Source organism: Vulpes lagopus, chromosome 12 (genome assembly GCF_018345385.1).
Source record: "Vulpes lagopus strain Blue_001 chromosome 12, ASM1834538v1, whole genome shotgun sequence".
Taxonomy (NCBI): Eukaryota; Metazoa; Chordata; class Mammalia; order Carnivora; family Canidae; genus Vulpes; species Vulpes lagopus.
The window spans coordinates 27,098,066-27,118,006 of record NC_054835.1 but is presented as its reverse complement, the minus strand read 5'-3'; the positions used below and the strand labels follow the sequence as shown (position 1 = coordinate 27,118,006).

Genomic DNA, 19,941 nt, shown 5'->3' with positions numbered 1-19,941 from the left:
AAAAGATGTTTGAATGGAAATTTTACCGAAAAAAGATAAACAAATCCAACAAGCACAGGAAAAGATGCTCAACATCTTTTGCATTAGGAAAATGCAAACTGAAACCACAAGGAGACACTACTTCACACCCATCAAAAAGGCTATAATCAAGAAGACTAACAATGTCAGGTGTTAGCACAGATGTGGTGAAGCTGAAACCCTCTTAAACTATGAGAATATAAAATACTGCAGCCACTTTGGAAGGAGTATAGCAGTTCTACAAAATGTTAAACACAGACTCATCCTTTGACCCACCATTACCACTTATAGGTGTATAATCAATAGACTGAAAACATATGTCCACACAAAGACTGAATACAACGTACACAGCAGCAGTATTCATAATAGACACAAAGTGAAAACAAGCTAAATGTCCACCAGCTGTTGGACATCCGAACAAAATGTGGTATAGCCACATAATGAAATACTACTACTCAGCAATACAAAAGAATGAACTACTGATACATATCCTATGACATGGATGAAATTCAAAGACATTAAGTGAAAAAAGGTCAGACACAAAAGATTGTATGTTGTATCATTCAATTTACATATGTCCAAAATAGGAAAATCTATAGAAAAAGAAAACATACAAGTGGTTGTTTGACACTAGGAATAAAAAATGGGAATTGCCTTAAAATGAACACAAGGATCTTTTTGAAGTGATGGACATGTTCTACAACTAGCTTCTGATAACAGTTGTATAACTCTGAAAATTTACTAAAAAATCACTAGATTGTACTCTTATCATAGGTGAAGGCTATGGTATATAAATCACCCAGCAATAAAAATATTTCAGGGATCCCTGGGTGGCGCAGCGGTTTGGCGCCTGCCTTTGGCCCAGGGCGCGATCCTGGAGACCCGGGATCGAATCCCACATCAGGCTCCCGGTGCATGGAGCCTGCTTCTCCCTCCGCCTGTGTCTCTGCCTCTCTCTCTCTCTCTGTGACTATCATAAATAAATAAAAAAATTTAAAAAAAAATTAAAAAAAAATATTTCAATATTTATGACATGCTGTAAAAGCTATAATTGTTAGATAATTCATCACTCTATATTAGAAATAAAAGGTACCATACAAAATACCATACAAAATACCATACAAAAAAATACCATACAGAAGACAAAAATGATGGACAAAAATATTTGCAATCTATGTAACAAAAATGGTATATAAATCCATAACATTGTATTTGCTTCCAAGACACCACTGATTATAAGAAAAAAATGTTGTCAAATTATGTCAATTAAATGATTCACTTAGATCATTCAATTTCATTCTTATTGAAAGAGTTCTTTTAGAGTAAATTAGGTTTAGATTTTTAAAAATCCTATCACTCTTGAGCATCCATAAAAAACACATATAACAAAATAAATTGGTTAAGGTTTTCCAAAAATGTTTTCACATTTAGTGACTTAATTACTTTTTGACTCAGCAATAATGATGCCAATTTTTTTTTCACACATTATTATCCTCTGTCTCTCCAGAGCATTGGTGACATAATGTTTTTTTTTTTTTAAGATTTTATTTATTTACTCATAAGAGACACAGAATGAGAGGCAGAGACATAGGCAGAGGGAGAAGCAGGCTCCTTGTGGGGACCCCGATGCGGTACTCAATCCCTGGGCCCTCGGATCACGCCCTGAGCCAAAGGCAGACACTCAACCACTGAGCCAGGTATCCCAGTGATGTAGCATTCTTTAAGGGAATCCATGGAAACAGTAAGTTGTTGGCTCTTATACTAGCTTTGCTATCAGGTAGAGAACCATCAACATTTGACTCCTGATTAAGGAATGTGCCTCTTTAGAATGACTGCCTCTTCACTACTCTAGTATAAAACTAAAGATTTATTTTCTGGAGAGGATATGATTGAGGGTCTCTGGTCTGGAGAACCAAGGCAGAGTTAAGGACAAGGTACATACTGAAACCAGAGAGATCTACTAAAACCCATAAAAACCCCTCTTCTTTCACCAGATCACTTGGGCTTTGCCTAAACCTTCACAGCAGAATACCCAACCCAGGAGACAGGCAAAGAGAATATCCAGGATGGCAAATGTACCTTGGTTGTAGAGGGCAAAAAGTCTCGATTGATAGGGCAGATGGCTTTAGGAGAGCTTGCTTGCTTGCTTTCTATTTTTTATTTTTATTATTTTTTTAAGATTTTTTTTTAAAGATTTATTTATTTATGATAAACATAGAGAGAGAGAAAGAGAGGCAGAGACACAGGAGGAGGGAGAAGCAGGCTCCACGCCGGGAGCCCAAGACGGGACTCGATCCCGGGACTCCAGGATCGCGCCCTGGGCCAAAGGCAGGCGCCAAACCGCTGAGCCACCCAGGGATCCCCTTTTTTTTTTTTAGATTTTATTTATTTATTCATGAGAGATACACAGAGAGAGGCAGAGACACAGGCAGAGGGAGAAGCAGGCTCCATGCAGGGAGCTGGATGCAGGACTCGATCCCGGGATTCCAGGATCACACCTTGGGCCAAAGGCAGGCTCTCAACCGCTGAGCCACCCAGGGATCCCCTCTTTCTTTTTTAAAAAGATGTATTTATTTATTTTGAGAGAGAGAGAGCGTGCATGAGTGGGGGTGGGAGGGGCAGAGAGAGAATCTCAAGCAGACTCCCCACTGTGCATGGAGCTCAACATGGGCCTCAGTCTCACAACCCTATGATCATGACCTGAGCCAAAATCAAGAGTCAGATGCTTAACTGACTGAGCCACCGAGGTGTTCCAAGTAGGCAACTCTTGATCTTGGGGTTGTGATATCAAGCCCCACATTGTGGGTAGAGAAAGAGAGAGAAAAAGAGAAGAAGGAAGGAAAGAAGGAAAGAAGGAAAGAAGGAAAGAAGGAAGGAAGGAAGGAAGGAAGGAAGGAAGGAAGGAAGGAAATTATAATGTAGCTTGGTTCAGAGAGCCAAGCCTAAAGTCATGAAAAATTATTCACAGGCCTCACACTGTAATCAAGAAACTGCCAGGATGTGCCCTGCTGAATTGTTAAGGGCCAATGATTCCTATGTGCCTTCCATTTCCCCCTTTTTAAGGAGGCTATCTACCAGTTATGCTATGCCTATTTAACCATTGTCTATTGATCGGGGGCAGGAGGGGGGTGTGAGGAACTGTACTCAAAGAACTATACTCAAACAAAAACAAAAATATCGGGCATCTCTGGGTGGCTCAGTGGTTTGGCGCCTGCTTTTGGCCCAGGGTGTGATCCTGGAGTCCCGGGATCGAGTCCCACATCAGGCTCCCTGTGTGGAGCCTGCTTCTCCCTCTGCCTGTGTCTCTGCCTCTCTCTGTCTCTGTATCTCTCATGAATAAATAAATGAAATCTTAAAAAAAAAAAAAAATCCCCAAAAAACAAAGAGCTATACCAAAAAAAAAAAAAAAAAAGTCTCACCTGAGGAGTGTAAATCTGTACCTGGACCTGGTTTTAGATGACAAGATTCTGGAATTTAACCTGATGTGCTAAAGGGCTTTGGGAGAGGTTAAGCCCATTCTGCATTTGGGAAGACATGATTCAGTAGGAGGCAGAGGGTGGATAGTGGTAGCCAGCCTCCCAGATGAACTCCAATGATCCTTCCCTCCTGGTATACGACCCTTATGTGGTCTCTTCCCACATGGCATAGTGCTTAACAACCTTAATAACCTAAAGGATGATGCAGAAATGATGGCACGTGGGGATCCTAGCTGGCTCAGTTGGTGCAGCATGTAACTCTTGATCTTAGGGTTGTTGAGTTTGAACCCCACATTGGGTGTAAAGATTACTTAAATAAAATTAAAACTAAAAAAAAACAAAAACAAAAACAATGGCGTGTGACTTCCAAAGGTAGGTCACAAAAGACATGGTAAGTTCTCCTAGTTCCCTCTGGGAACATTCATTCCTTTCGTTGCCAGGACATGTGGAAACAGATACATACCTGGCTGATGGTGATATTAATAGGGTCAATCTTCATAAGGAGCAGCCTAATATATGAGAATTTTTTTAATAGATTGATTGATTGATGATAGACATAGAAAGAGAGAGAGGCAGAGACACAGGCAAAGGGAGAAGCAGGCTCCATGCAGGGAGCTCGATGTGGGACTCGATCCTGGGACTCTGGGATAGCGCCCCAGGCCAAAGGCAGGCTCTAAACCGCTGAGCCACCCAGGGATCCCCTATATGAGCATTTTTTTTTATATGAGCATTTTTAAAGCTATTTGCCTCAACCTGCTTCGTGACATAAATATATTTATTCATATATACTCAAATATATGAAAATACTTCAAAGCTATATCTATAACTGTGAAAACATGTTGACATTCAAAGTCCTGCATGGGAAAATGACTAAGCGAACTATGGTTTATTGACCTAAGAGAGCTCAGAGCAGCTTGTCTTATACTATAACTGAGGAACACTGTGCTCCTTGAGATGTTAACAGGTATTACTAGAAAAACAGGTACCAAGGCCAAAAAATTTGGTAAGCATTCCTTTAAGATGTAACCTTTCTATTTCTCTCCAAACCTCAAACAACTATAATCTAGTGATAAAGTATATGACTAGTATGTAAAACAGAAGAAATCCATCCACTTTCATAGTATTGAAACCTAAGTTATTGTTATTTGTGATAAAATATATGCTACTAAAAAAATCACTGGTAGTAGTGATTTCCATCCAGTTAAACATGACAGACTGAACATACCAGTCTACTATCACTCTCTCCTCAAATCAAACAGGGACTTTTTTTTTTTTAAAGATTTTATTTATTTATGAGAGAGAGAGAGAGAGAGAGAGAGAGAGAGAGCGTACACACAGACACATAGCCAGTGGAGCAGCAGGGACAGGAAGAAGCAGACTGCTCGCTGAGCAGGGAGCCCAATGTGGGGCTCAATCTCAGGACCCTGAGATCAAGATCTGAGCCGAAGGCAGAAGAAAACTGACTGAGCTACCCAGGCGCACCTTACAGGGACATTTTTAAAAGGCATAAACAAAAGAACAAGGAAGGGAAGAGAAGATAATGGGAACAACATTTTGGAAGCTGGAAAGCAAATGAATTAGTGGTGACTTCAGGGAAAGCTGAAACTTCTGCCCACAGTAAGGTCCTGAAAGCAGGCCAGGTACTTCTAAAAGAGGGGGAAATGAGAGGATTAAAGATCTACATGCCAAGTGGTGAAAGCCTTAGATGCTTCCTCACTCCCGGCAGCAGAGGACGTGCCCCCTCCACCCCCCCATACTAGAAGCTGTCGCTCCAGGAAGGCTAAACCAGTGAGGTTCTGGCCTCCACCAAACTAAGTGCTGGGCCCGGCCTTCCAGGCTCTGAAGATAGAGCAGTAAACAAAACAGACAGAAATCCCTGCCCTCCTAAAGCTTACATTATACTGAGATCAATGGAAGATCCACAGTGAGGAATTCCAGAATGTTAGATACAAAGAGGAAATCCTAAAAGATTTAAGAGAGAACAAAACAGGATTAGGAATCAGACTGACATGGGACTTCACAGCAACATTGGAGGCTGGAAGAGAACAGAACAATGCTTTTAAAATTCTGAGCAAAAATGACAAATAATGGCTGGAATATATATATATATATATATATATATATATATATATATATATATATATATATATATATATATGCCTTCCCTGTACTTTTTATTTTTCTTAGGAAGCTTCTGGAGAGTATAGCCTATCAACACGAGGAAATAAACCAACAAAAACAAAACAACAAAGGTAGACATGAAATCTAGGAAATCAGAATAGAAAATGAGGTGGCGATTTCAGTGTTAGCTGCTCATCAAGCCTGGAGAGCAACCAGGACAGTCTGGGACAAGACGATGATGGCTGGGGCGCCTGGTGTCTTAGTGGATTAAACATTTGCCTTTGGCTCAGGTCTTGGCCCTGGAGTCCCTGGATGGAGCCCTGGAGTCAGGCTCCTCATTATCCTCCCTGTGCCTCACATCCTGCACCCCTGCCTGTTCATGCCCTCTCTCTCTCTCTCTCTTTCAATCTCTCAAATAAAATCTTTTTTTTTTTTAAGATTTTTAATTTATTTATTCAGAGAGAGAGGGGCAGAGACACAGGCAGAGGGAGAAACAGGCTCCATGCAGGGAGCCTGACATGGGACTCAATCCTGGGTCTCCAGGATCATACCCTGGGTTGCAGGCGGCGCTAAACCGCTGCACCACCGGGGCTGCCCAAATAAAATCTTTAAATAGAAAAAGAAGGGACGCCTGGGTGGCTCAACGGTTGAGCCTCTAAAAGAGGGGGCGTGATCCCAGGGTCCCGGGATCGAGTCCCATATCGGGCTCCCTGCATGGAGCCTGCTTCTCCCTCTGCCTGTGTCTCTGCCTCTCCTCTGGGTCTCTCATGAATAAATAAATAAAATCTTTAAAAAAAAAAAAAAAGAAAAGAAAAAGAAGATGAGGTCTCCTAAAGGGATATTTCCAAACAGGTAATGAATCTGGCTCAGTTGTAAATAATATTTACCTATCAAAAGTAATATAAGCACTGAAAATTAACCTAATTCAACAGTATGTTATAACCATATGGTAGGAAGTGGGGAGGGAGGGAGAGAGAGAGAGAGAGTACAGAGGAAGTATAAAATTCAATTCTTAATTTCATATTGATGGGGATACTTGGGTGGCTCAGTGGTTGAGCGTCTGCCTTTAGCCCAAGGTGTGATCCTGGAGTCCCGGCATCGAGTCCCACATCAGGCTCCCTGCATGGAACCTGCTTCTCTCTCTGCCTGTGTTTCTGCCTCTCTCTCTGTGTGTCTCTCATGAATAAATAGATAGAATCTTAAAAAAAAAAAAAAAAAAAAAGGAAGGCAACTGATAATATCTAAACCTGAAAGGATGGCTGGGTGGCTTAGTAGTTGGGTATCTTCCTTCGGCTCAGAGCGTGATCCCAGGGTCCTGGGATCGAGTCCTGTATCAGGCTCCCCAGAGGGAGCCTGCATCTCCCTCTGCTCATGTCTCTGCCTCTGTGTCTCTCATGAATAAATAAATAAATAGTTTTTAAAAAATAAAAAATAAATAAACCAGAAAATAAGTAACAGCATAAGCAAGATACTTAGAAATATGGAAAGCAGTTTCATCTGGGCAGTGGGGAAGTGTAAGACAGGGAACTGCTCTTTTCCTCATTATAAATTCATATTGGATAATTACTTGGCTTTTTTAAAAAATGAGATATAATTTACATTCAATGCAATGTATGGATATAAGTATACACTTGATGAGTTTTGACTATTTGATTTTTTAAAAGGTATGTTCATGTATTACTTTGATAAAAATAAAATAAATAAAATAGGGGCAGCTGGCTTGCGACTCGTGATCTCAGGGTAGTGAGCTTGAGCCTCATGTTGGGTGTAGAGATTACTAAAAACAAACAAACAAACAAACAAACTTTAAAAAAAATGTCATGCTCCTCTGAATTTTTTTCACTTTGGGAAATGAAACTGTAAAGTGATTAAGAAGCTCTCCTGGGATGTCTTAGTGGGTTTTTGTAGGCGGTTCTCTGACCAGAAGAAGGCACCATTATTTCGACTGGCCCAAGCAAGTTTATGCTGAGAATTCCAGTACAGGCACCTTTCCCAGGTTGTGGCTTGCATATTTTTAAAATACCCCTTACCTTCTTCCATTTTTGAATTAGAAATGAGCATCTGTCTCAGATGTTTGAGGAGGCCAGCCCAAGTAAACGTGCTGTATGTCAGTGAGTTCTCAGACATTTGAGGAATGTTACGAATACCCAGCATCTTGAATTCAGGATGGGGAACTAAATTCTCCATTAAGTCTCCTGTAAAGAAAAAAAATCTGAACTAAACTTTTAAAAAATATATATTTTTAAAAAGATGTTGTTTATTTATTTGACACAGAGAGATAAAGCACACAAGCAGGAAGAGAGGCAGAGAGAGAAGCAGGCTCCCTGCTGAGCAGAGAGTCCTAAGCAGGGCTCAATCCCAGGACCCCGAGATCATGACCTGAGCCAAAGACAGACCCCTTAACCGACTGAGCCACCCTGAACTAGACTTAAATTCCATGTTTCCATTGGCTCATATACAACTATGGTTTGATGGTTTGGGGGCCAAACATATTTTCTCCTCCAAGGCCAAATTGCTTAAAATAAAAAATGTAAATAAAAATTTGGAGACAATGTCTATGTCAGATCACATATTTTGGCCCCTATTTTAGCATGAGTGAAAAAAGACACTTTGCCAAAAAGGAAACAAGAATTTAGAAACTAAGAAACTGGAAACATGAATAAAATATTTAGCTACACTTCAGGAAAATAAAGTAAGCATGAGAGCTAATATGCTTTTATCATCATTCTATAGTCACTAAATATTCCTTTAGAAATTTTCCTAGGGGCGCATGGGTGGCTCAGCTGGTTAAACATCTGCCTTCAGCTCAGGTCACAATCCCAGAGTCCTAGGATTGAGCCCCACATTGAGCTCCCTGCTCCGCGGAGTCTCCCTCTGCCTCTTCCCTTGCTCGTGCTTAATCTCTCTCAAATAAGTAAATAAAATATATTTTTTTAAAGAAATTTTCCTAGCTCTCTTATTTTATCTAGTTAAATGATAATTAGAACCTTTTAAATCAAATTCTACTAGGGAAAAAGACAAGATTAGTGATTCCTAAAGACAAGAATATGCTTATCTTTAGAAACTTATATTTGTAATGAAACAGGATTATGGAGAAAGGCTAATCTGTTCTACACTCAGAGCTGTTTTATATATTCATAGAAAAAAACTAGAGGAGAGAGAAAAATATATTACTATAACAACATGAAATGTAAATTTTGTAACAGTACAAACTCATATCCTATATCCTAAGGAAAAGCAGATTTTGACACAAACATCTACAAAGTGCTGCACAAATTGATCTTATGGCTAATGGAGTTTCCTCTAAACATAAGAGGCTTTTTTTTGCAAAATACCTAGAGTTGAATTTATTGCATAGCACAAATAAATAACAGTCAACAAACATAGCCTGAGTACAAATACATGAATTATTAACTGTCATAATCTGCTTTTATCTCTAGCCTTCTTGTTCACCTACTCTCATTTTAACCATTCTGGGACCTTGTTGAGATCCTGTTATGGACTAAAGGTTTGTTCCCCCCTCAAATTCATATATGCAAATCCTAACCCCTGAGGTGATGGTATGGTAAGGGTGGAGCCCTCATAAATGGGATTAGTGCCCTTATAAAAGGGGCCCTACAGAGCTCTCTAGCTCTTCCTGCCATGTGAGGACGCAATGAGAAGATGGTCATCTGAGAACCAGGAAACAGGCCCTTACCAGACTACTACCAGTAACTTGATCTTGGACTTTCCAGCCTCCAGAACCATGGGAAATAAATTTATGTTGTTTATATAAGTCACCTAGTATATAGCACTTTGGTGACAGCAGCTTAAATGGACTAAGACAAACTAATCCATGGACCTCCTGACTTCTCAGTCCGTTAGTATTCCCCTTGCTTCACTTCTCTTCTTACCCAGTTACCTGCCTTTGTCTCTTCATCAAATCTTTCTAGTGAAAATCCAATCTTGGATCAGCTCCACTCCTCACATTCTCTGTGCCTGTTAAAGTACAGCTATAGAAAGTCATCCCATATCACAGATTGGACCACTCAGAATTTAGATGTCAAACACCGATGTCCACCAATGCTGATGCTTTGTGGTAAAGGTGCCATCTCCTCAAACACCTGAGTGGAGCCATGTGGATATCTTGGGTCACTCGGGGCAGAGACTCTGGAGCACAACAGACATACCTGAGAAACACCATGGAGGCTAATGTGGCGGGAAGAGAGTGAGTAACAGGATATAAGATCAAGAAAGCAGTGGGAAGTCAGGCAGAGCAGTCTTACATGTGATTCCAAGAACACTGGCTTTAACTCTGGGTAAGATGGGAAACCTCTTAAAGGTTTTTTTTTTTTTATATAGATTTTATTTATTTATTCATGAGAGAGACTCACAGAGAGAGGCAGAGACACAGGCAGAGGGAGAAGCAGGCTTCATGCAGGGAACTTGACGTGGGACTCAATCCTGGGTCTCCAGGATCACGCCCTGGGCTGAAAGCAGCGCTAAACCACTGAGCCACCCGGGCTGCCCCTCTTAAAGGTTTTGAGTAGGAGAATAACAGGATCTAATAGGATTTAACCTTTTAGATAAGTAAAGCCAGAGTTCAGTCTGGTCGTTATACTTAAGAAAAGGCCATCCCACAGGATGGCAAAGGTTGAAGTGGGAAGACCAGGTAAGCTATCCTCCAGCTAACTTCTCATATGACATTTCCATTTAGATATGGCAAAGGCACTTCACACTCAAGATGTCTAAGACCCACCGCTTTCCCTACCCTGTACTGTGCTCCACAAACCAGATCCTTTTTCACTGTTCCCAACTCTAGTAAATAGGGTCTAGTGAACAATCTACACTGTTACGTAAACCAGGGCCCCTTGAATTGTGCTCTGTACCACCCTTTCTGTTATTTTTCAGATCTAATCCATCACCTAGATCTTTGCATTTTACCCCATCCCCAATCTCTCCCAAATCTATCCTCTTTAGCTCTATTTGTTTAGTCCCACTTAGCAAGGACTGATTATATGAGAGGTACTGTTCTGAGGACAAGGGACATAGTGATGAGCAAAGCTGACAAGGCTCTTCAGAGAGCCTGTATTCTAGTAGTTAGAAACAAAGAATAAAAATGGTAATAAATGAACAGAACGATGCCAGAGAATAATAAAAGCTGGGAAGGAAACAAACGAGATGATATTATAGACACTCATCATGAAAAGCCATGTTAAGGAACTCACAGCAACCTGAAACTGGAAAAATGGAAGGGAAGTGGCTTTGAAAACATTCCCAGTCAAAGGAGCAGGAAGTTGATGAGGACTGCAAGAACAGACACCCTGGTGAGAATGAGCTGGGCTGTAGGACAAGTAATGAGGCCCCTGAGGCTGTGCGGGTGAATGAGGGAGAATGACAAGAGAGAAGGGAATCTGGAAGACAGAAGATGAACCACATACAACTGAGGCAATGGTAGACTTTACTGCAAGAAATCTGGACCTAAGATTTTAGAATCCTTTTTTTTTTCCTCCGGTAGGCTTCTTAGAGCTCTGGATCTAAGGTTTTAAAACTGAGCAACTGAGGGAGTGAAAAAGAAACAAGCTTATGGGGGAAAGCTGTTTTAGACATATTATGTAGAAGATGACCACGAAATGTGTACAGACAGATATCATGCAGAAAGGCTGCTGGATATAGAAATCTGGAGCTCAGGGAATTGGTTGGAATTGGAGATAAACCAGTAGGTTAGAGAATACAAATGGTGTTTAGAATCATGGAACCGAGCCAGTTATTAGAGAGAGGGTCCAAGACTAGCATTTCGAGCTTGGGAAACAGGCCAGAAGAGGAGGAAAGAAAGGAATAAAAGAAGTAGTCAGTGAAATAGAAGGGAAATCAGGAGAGGGAGGTCACAAAAAACAAAGGGAAGATTTGGAAGACAAAGGTCAACCATGCCAATTTCTACTGATAGGCTGATAGAAATGAGGACAGCGAAGTGTCACTGAATCTGGCGATGTGGACATGCTTGTGACTTGTAAAAGGCAATTTCAGAAGAGTGGTAGGGGAGAAACTAGGGCAGGGTGGGTTGAAGAGTAAAGAAATGAGGAAGACCGGAGGATAGCAAGGACAGACACCCCTTGCATTGTTCTAAAGAATAACAGAGAAATGGGTTCAATCACTAGAGGTGAGGTCAAAGGAGAGTATTTTTAGTGTGAGAGGTGCCAGAGAGTAGATGTAATGGCAGCAATCCAGGAAAGATGCATGGAAGGACAAAAGATGAGTAAAGAATTAAGTCGGGGATCCATGGGTGGCTCAGCGGTTTAGTGCCGCCTTCAGCTCAGGGCCTGATCCTGAAGACCGGGGATCAAGTCTCACATCGGCCTCCCTGCATGGGGCCTGCTTCTCCCTCTGCCTGTGTCTCTGCCTCTCTCTCTCTGTCTCTCATGAATAAATAAATAAGGAGCCCGATGTGGGACTTGATCCCCGGTCTTCAGGATCAGGCCCTGAGCTGAAGGCAGCACTAAACCGCTGAGTCACCCGTGCTGCCCAAATAAAATCTTAAAAAAAAAAAAAAAAAAAAATTAAGTCCCTGAGAAAGTACAGGGAATGGGACCCAGAAGCCAAGCAAGATTGGCTTTTGATAGGAACAGGACACTTCTCCCACTGTGATACCAGGTGAAATGCAAAGGTGAGCCCAGACAGCAAAGTAAGGTTTGCAAACATAGTGAGGCTGTAGAGAGAGCTCCTGTGTGGCTAAAGACCTTTACTTTCTCAGTAAGGTCCAGTGAGGAATGACTAGATTAGCCGCAGACTCAGCCTCCAATCAGCTATGCACAGGCAGTCCAGTGGATTTTTCAAAAGTAAAAGTGATTATGTCACCAACCTGCTTAAAATCTTCCAGCAGCTTTCCCCCATTCTTTGGGAAAGGCCTTTCAACAGCTCACGAGGACCTGCAAGGCCTGTCCCTGCTTACCACTTTAGCCTCAGATTTCAGCCACCCACCCCTTATACCATTCTCTGTGCTCCAGTGCCACTGGACTTCTTTGTTGGACGTGCCAGGCTTCCTTCTGCTGCAAGGCCTCTGTACATGCTATTACCTCTGCACGAGCTACTGGCTCCTCCCTCCCTTGGGCCAGTCATCTCCGAGTCCTTGTCCAGCTCTGGGCTCAAGTGTTATGGCCTCAGGGCAGCCTTTTCTGTCCCCTTCAGCCTAAGTTTGATTCCTTTGTGACACATTCTCTTGAAACTGTACTTCTATCCTTTGGAGCACTTAACTCAGTTTCTTTTTTTTTTTTTTTCTTAACTCAGTTTTTAATTATATGTTCTTGGTGTGCTTTATTTGCTTAATGTTTCTCTTTCACATTTCACAGTGAACACAATGCCTGCAATGGCTCCCACTGGATCCCCAACATTTAGCATAGTGATTGGCACATAGCAGGAAGTCAAGAAATATTGGTTGAGTAAACAGATGTGCAATATGGTAAGTACTATGACATAAACAGAAATTAACAAGACACAGGTCTCTAAGGAAGCTGAAAATGAGTGGGACTACATAATATGTACATGACAGTATTCCCCTCTAAGGAAACACATGGTGTTAGTTTACAGTGGTAGCATCTGGGAAAGGGTGAGGAGGACACTTATTTTTGATTGTATATTCTTTTGCACTCCTTGAATAGGTGTGTGTGTGTGTGTGTGTGTGTGTGTTACTTATTTGTTTTTCATTTGAGAGAGAAAGAGAGAGAGCAACAGAGAGTGTGAGCAGGAGCAGGGGGGAGAGGCAGACAGAGAGGGAGAAGCGGACTCCCTGCTGAGCAGGGAACCTGATGCGGGGCTGAATCCCAGGACCCTATGATCATGACCTGAGCCAAAGCCAGACCTTAACCGACTGCCCACCTAGATATCCCCGTGTGTTACTTTTAAAGATAAGCAAACACACTTAAAAAATACTAAGTGACACAAAAGAGATAGAGAATGTCATAAAGTTCAGAGAAAAGAGGGTTAGGTTAAGGCCTTGGTAGGAAAGCTTTATAGAAAAATCATCACTTGAATTGGACACTGAAGGACAAGTAAAGTTTCAAAAGAGGTGATGAAGGGAAGGAGGAAGCGATTACTAAGGAGAAAGAACACTAAGCAAAGGGTTTAGGGCTGGAAAGACAGACTGAAGAAAGACAGTGGAGATAGGATGAAAAGTAGGTGGGGATCCATGCAGAGGCGGCAGTAGGTAATGAAGCCAGAAAGTTACGGTTCAGGGCATTAGGTGGAGGCCAGGCTAAGGAATTCTGACAAATCTGGGCACAGGATGAACATGAAAGTACAAGTATTAGATCTGTGCATTGGGGAGGCTCTTTTGCAATCAGTGTGCAAGATGGATATAGGGGGAAGAGGCAGGCAACAGGAAGGAATGCAGGGTTAGGACCACCTTTTAAGACAGCAATGTCAATTTTATGTTATCTCTGTTTTTATGAAAGAGAGAGAGAATAGAAAGAGGCTAGTTTGCTTTGTATTCAGGGAGAGTATGCAGTATTTGTTGAGAGATACTGACAACCTTGGCCAATGTCAGATAGACTGGGAAGGAGGGGAAGAAGAAGGTAGGCCGATGGCAGGGATGGCACAAACAGGTCTGGACATACTAATGAGATATGAAGACAGGGAGAAAAATCCAGGTGATAGAAATTGAGGAAGAGGGAGCTGGGGAGATAGGGCAGGGAAAAAAGATGGATCCATTTAAAACAATCTAAATTTAAAGAAGCAGGAGGCAATTAAGAAAGTTGAGATAGGCAATTATTTGGGAAGGAAATTAGTACTGAGGAGAGTCTACATTATAGAGTCATTTGCATCTAGAAGATTTACTTTATTTATTTATTTTTAAAATTTTATTTATTTATTCATGAGAGACAGAGAGAGAGGCAGAGACATAGGCAGAGAGAGAAGCAGGCTCCATGCAGGGAGCCTGATGTGGGACTCGATTCTGGGATTCCAAGATCATGCCCTGGGCCAAAGGCAGGTGCTTACCTGCTAAGCCGCCCAGGCATCCCTCATCTAGAAGATTTAAATTGATAAGGCACCACTTGACAAATAAGCTAAAAAAAGAATGATGGGTTTCTTTATGGGGTGATGAAAATGGTTGCACAACTCTGTGAATATGCTAAAAATAGAACTGTATACTTTAAATGAGTGAATTGTATGGTATATGAATTATATGTCAAAGTTGCTGTTAAAAAAAAAAAAAGAGTTGCTGTAAAAGGGCGGCCCGGGGTGGCTCAGCGGTTTAGCGCTGCCTTCGGCCCAGGGTGTGATCCTAGAGACCCGGGTTCGAGTCCCATGTCGGGCTCCCTGCATGGAGCCTGCTTCTCCCTCTGTCTGCTTCTGGACAGAGAGGAGGACCCAGTGGGGAATAACGTTGAGGCGTTCAGAACATAAGACTTTCCTACAAATTATGTACAAAGGGACAAATACCTAATGGATTTCTTCTGTAGTGACATGAACCTTCCACAGAATAAGTAGGCTGGAACACACTTCCCAACTGATGCGCAAGGACTTGGTTTATATCACTAAAGGAGATCTGCTTGATGTTCATCAGTTTCGCGCAGATCTTATGAACGGCATCATTTTCATGAACAAGTAGGGCATCTGAAGATCGGTATAAGTGAGAAAGAGTCAAAACGGAGTTGTAGTTCTGAACAATAACCTGGAGAGAAAGGCGTCAGAAAAAAAGAAAGGCAAGAGAAAAGAGCAGTTAGGAGGGTAGATTCTAAAGGCATCCTGCCTGGGTTCAAATCCCAGGTTTGTCACTTTCTAGCTGTATGATTTGGGATGAATCATGTAATCTCTCTATGCTTCAATGTTCTCACTTGTACAGCGGGGATAAAATTCTACTAGTTCCTAGAGTTGTAAGGATTAATGATAGAATGCAAGTAAAGCACTTAGAACAGTGTCCTATATATAGTAAAGTCTCAATAAATAGTGACTATTGCTATCACACTTTCTTCTACAGGATTTCCTATAGTACTTAACTCACTTCTGTTTTATTATTTTTCTTACAAGGCTGATCAACAGGAAATTGTCCTATAAAGAAATTTCCTCCAAATGGAAAGAAAGGTAAATTCTTGGAAGGTTGGCAGTGGCATGATGAACCCCAACATGATGTCAAGGTCCGTCTTTTACATGCTATAGTCACCAGGACTAACCCAGGAATGGGTTCCTGAGAGAAGATGCACAATTGTCTTCTTCAGAATATTTTGTTAAGATAGATTTATTTATTTATTTATTTATTTATTTATTTATTTATTTATTTATTATAGACAGAGAGAGAGAGAGAGAGAGGCAGAGACACAGGAGGAGGGAGAAGCAGGCTCCCTGTGGGGAGCCTGATGTGGAACTTGATCCCGAAATACCAGGATCATACCCTGAGCCAAAGGCAGGTGCCCAACCACTGAGCCACCCAGGTGCCCCTTCTTTGGAATTTTTTAAAACAAGGACACCTCATGTGTTTGGAAAAGTTTAATCAAAGTTGAACGAATTGTTCACAAAAGTGTCATCATATTATATGGTGAATGACTCCTGATGTAGTAACTTGACATTCCAAAGAAAGGGGGAGATCAATTTTTTACCTGTATTTATTTCACTGCAAATACAAAATATAAAATTTTCTCTCTTTTTTTAAGATTTTATTTATTTATTCACGAGAGAGAGAGAGAGAGAGACAGAGAGAGAGACAGAGAGAGGCAGAGACACAGGCAGAGGGAGAAGCAGGCTCCATGCAGGGAGCCTGATGTGGGACTCGATTCTGGGTCTCCAGGATCAGGCCCTGGACTGAAGGTGGCGCTAAACCTCTGAGCCACCCGGGCTGCCCCTAAAATTTTCTCTTTTTTTAGAAGTTTTATTTATTTAAGTAATCTCTACACCCCTGTGGGGCTTGAACTCACAACCCTGAGATCAATAGTCATGTGCTTTTCTGACTGAGCCAGCCAGGCACCCTCAAAATATAAAATTTTCAATTAATATGTTCATACCTCACCAGTTCCATAAGGCCATATAATCTGATTCATTTTCAAAGAGTTTGAGTACTGATCTTGTAAATTCTGTGTAACGAAGGCTCCTAGCCCTGATCCTGTGCCCCCAGCCATACTCATTATGATGAAAAAACCACTCAAAGAGTCACATTTCTCTACTTCCTTCTGGATGAGGTTCATTATAGATTCTTCGTGCCTGGGTCCATGAACAGAGTAACTATGCAACACAAAAGAAACAAACACAAACACCTTTCAGTTTACTCAGAAAGAGGCAATGCAGAGAGGAAGATATAGGATAGATAAGGTTTTTTAAACCCATGGATGTGAATTAACTCTCATGAGAGATACAGGTGCCTTGATAGATTAAATTTAAAATTTAAAATATACAAGTTAAATATATTTAAGAGGTGAATAGGACTGCTGGGTACAGAAAATTCTCTTTTCTAGGCCATTCCTATAGTTGAAGACTTCAATACCAGGTTGTTCTGCAAGTTTATGGTGCAAAATAATATTCAATATTCATAATACTCCTACAGCAGTGGTTCTCAAACTTGGCTGCACATTAGAATCACTGAGGGAAGCTTTAAAAAATCCCAAGATCCAGGCTTCACCATAAACCACTTAAATCAGAATTTCTGGAAGTAAGACTCAGGCATTGGAATTCTCCAAAGAACCCCAGGATGTACTACTGCCTTGCTGTGTTTCCTATTTGCTAGAATACCTGCCAGATAAAGATAAAGATATTGTTTTGATAATAAGTTAGTTGGCAGAATGACAAGGAAGAAGTGGAAACCCCTGTTGCAAGAGAGCTTTGGTTTTATCATTACCTGGACCTGAAGCACAGACATGTATGAAATGGAATGAAGAAGTTCTGATAAAGTCACCCTCTAAATTTTAAAATAGCAATTTCAAGATTATATGCTTGGTATATAAACAGTATAGCTGTAACTATGCTGTCCAGGTAGCTGTATCTAATCTAAAAATCATGAGGAATTACTCTTACCCATAGGCCCAGTTGTTTCCAGAACCTTCTTTTTGACAGAAGCACGAATGCTGGGCATATTTCCATTGGCCAGACTGGGCAGCCTTTGATAGTGTTTGATTGATAACTTTTGGTTCCATATCAACAAGGACAGCCCGGGCAATTGGAACTAGAGGGAAAAAAAAGACCAAAAGAAAAATATTTCATATATCTTATTTGGGTTATTTCAGAGTACAAATTTATAGGTAAAAAGAAAAAAAAAAAGAAAAAGAAATCCAAAAGTTGAGGATACAATTTTTTTTTAAGATTTTATTTATTTATTCATGAGAGACACAGAGAGAGAGAGAGGCAGAGACACAGGCAGAGGGAGACAAAAGTTGAGAATAGAAAGATCTGTCATATTGCTTAGAATTTTTTTTTTCTTAGAAATTAAAGTGGGCAGCAGCAAGTCTATGCAGATAGTTCATAATGCCTAGCATTCTGCTAAGCAGGATGAATCAATGTGGGCTAAAATGATCACTGGGTCAGGTCTACAAACATCTGTTGAGAGCTTACAATGTGCCATATACTGTGCTGGGAACACAGAGATGGACAACATCAATCTAGCCCTAGAAGGACTAGTGGAAGAGATAAAACTTACAGTATGATGTGATATGACCCACGATGAATTAACATTAATAGAGTAGCACATTCAGATGTATGAAATACCATGGGTACAACATGCTGCTCACGATAGTTGAAGCAGAAGATGGAGAAGGAGGGGGTAGGTGGAAGAAGTAATGAATGGGTATGGAAAGCAGGTAGGGCTCAGATCTTAAGAAATTCTGTTATTCAGTGCTAAAAAGCTTAAAATTTTTTTCTTTAAGATAATGTGAAACCACTGAAAATGTTAAGTAGGTGAGGAGTAGTCAGATGACTTATATTATTTTTAATTTACTATTTAAGTAATTTCTATACCCAACGTGGGGCTTGAACTCCTGAGATCAAGAGATGCATGTTCTACCAACTGAGCCAGCCAGGTGCCCCATCAGATGACTTTCTAAATACAGCAGTGTGGAGGATAGATACGATAGACTTACAAGAGTCAAGGCAGGGAAACTAGAGGACCTGAAACAATTCAGGTAAGAGAGGACAAGAGCCAGAACTAAGCCAATGACAGTGAAGATGGAAAGAGAAGAGATATGTAGGAGGTAAATTAAGCAGATCATTATGTTTGAGAGAAGAGAGAGAGGCAGAGACATAGGCAGAGAGAGAAGCAGGCTCCATGCAGGGAGCCTGATGTGGGACTCGATTCTGGGATTCCAAGATCATGCCTGGGCCAAAGGCAGGTGCTTACCTGCTAAGCCGCCCAGGCATCCCTCATCTAGAAGATTTAAATTGATAAGGCACCACTTGACAAATAAGCTAAAAAAAGAATGATGGGTTTCTTTATGGGGTGATGAAAATGGTTGCACAACTCTGTGAATATGCTAAAAATAGAACTGTATACTTTAAATGAGTGAATTGTATGGTATATGAATTATATGTCAAAGTTGCTGTTAAAAAAAAAAAAGAGTTGCTGTAAAAGGGCGGCCCGGGGTGGCTCAGCGGTTTAGCGCTGCCTTCGGCCCAGGGTGTGATCCTAGAGACCCGGGTTCGAGTCCCATGTCGGGCTCCCTGCATGGAGCCTGCTTCTCCCTCTGTCTGCTTCTGGACAGAGAGGAGGACCCAGTGGGGAATAACGTTGAGGCGTTCAGAACATAAGACTTTCCTACAAATTATGTACAAAGGGACAAATACCTAATGGATTTCTTCTGTAGTGACATGAACCTTCCACAGAATAAGTAGGCTGGAACACACTTCCCAACTGATGCGCAAGGACTTGGTTTATATCACTAAAGGAGATCTGCTTGATGTTCATCAGTTTCGCGCAGATCTTATGAACGGCATCATTTTCATGAACAAGTAGGGCATCTGAAGATCGGTATAAGTGAGAAAGAGTCAAAACGGAGTTGTAGTTCTGAACAATAACCTGGAGAGAAAGGCGTCAGAAAAAAAGAAAGGCAAGAGAAAAGAGCAGTTAGGAGGGTAGATTCTAAAGGCATCCTGCCTGGGTTCAAATCCCAGGTTTGTCACTTTCTAGCTGTATGATTTGGGATGAATCATGTAATCTCTCTATGCTTCAATGTTCTCACTTGTACAGCGGGGATAAAATTCTACTAGTTCCTAGAGTTGTAAGGATTAATGATAGAATGCAAGTAAAGCACTTAGAACAGTGTCCTATATATAGTAAAGTCTCAATAAATAGTGACTATTGCTATCACACTTTCTTCTACAGGATTTCCTATAGTACTTAACTCACTTCTGTTTTATTATTTTTCTTACAAGGCTGATC

General features: G+C 41.1%; 1 protein-coding gene across 1 annotated transcript in view; it reads right to left on the bottom strand.

The window, feature by feature from the left end:
* Window positions 1–19,941, bottom strand: part of TUBD1 (tubulin delta 1) — a 39,189-nt gene that overhangs the window by 12,996 nt on the left and 6,252 nt on the right. Inside the window, exons 5-6 of the mRNA XM_041727096.1 lie at window positions 19,347–19,578; window positions 7,646–7,810 (exon numbers count right to left, since the gene is read on the bottom strand). Coding sequence (XP_041583030.1) covers window positions 7,646–7,810; window positions 19,347–19,578 — 397 coding nt within the window. The remainder of the gene's footprint in view (window positions 1–7,645; window positions 7,811–19,346; window positions 19,579–19,941) is intronic.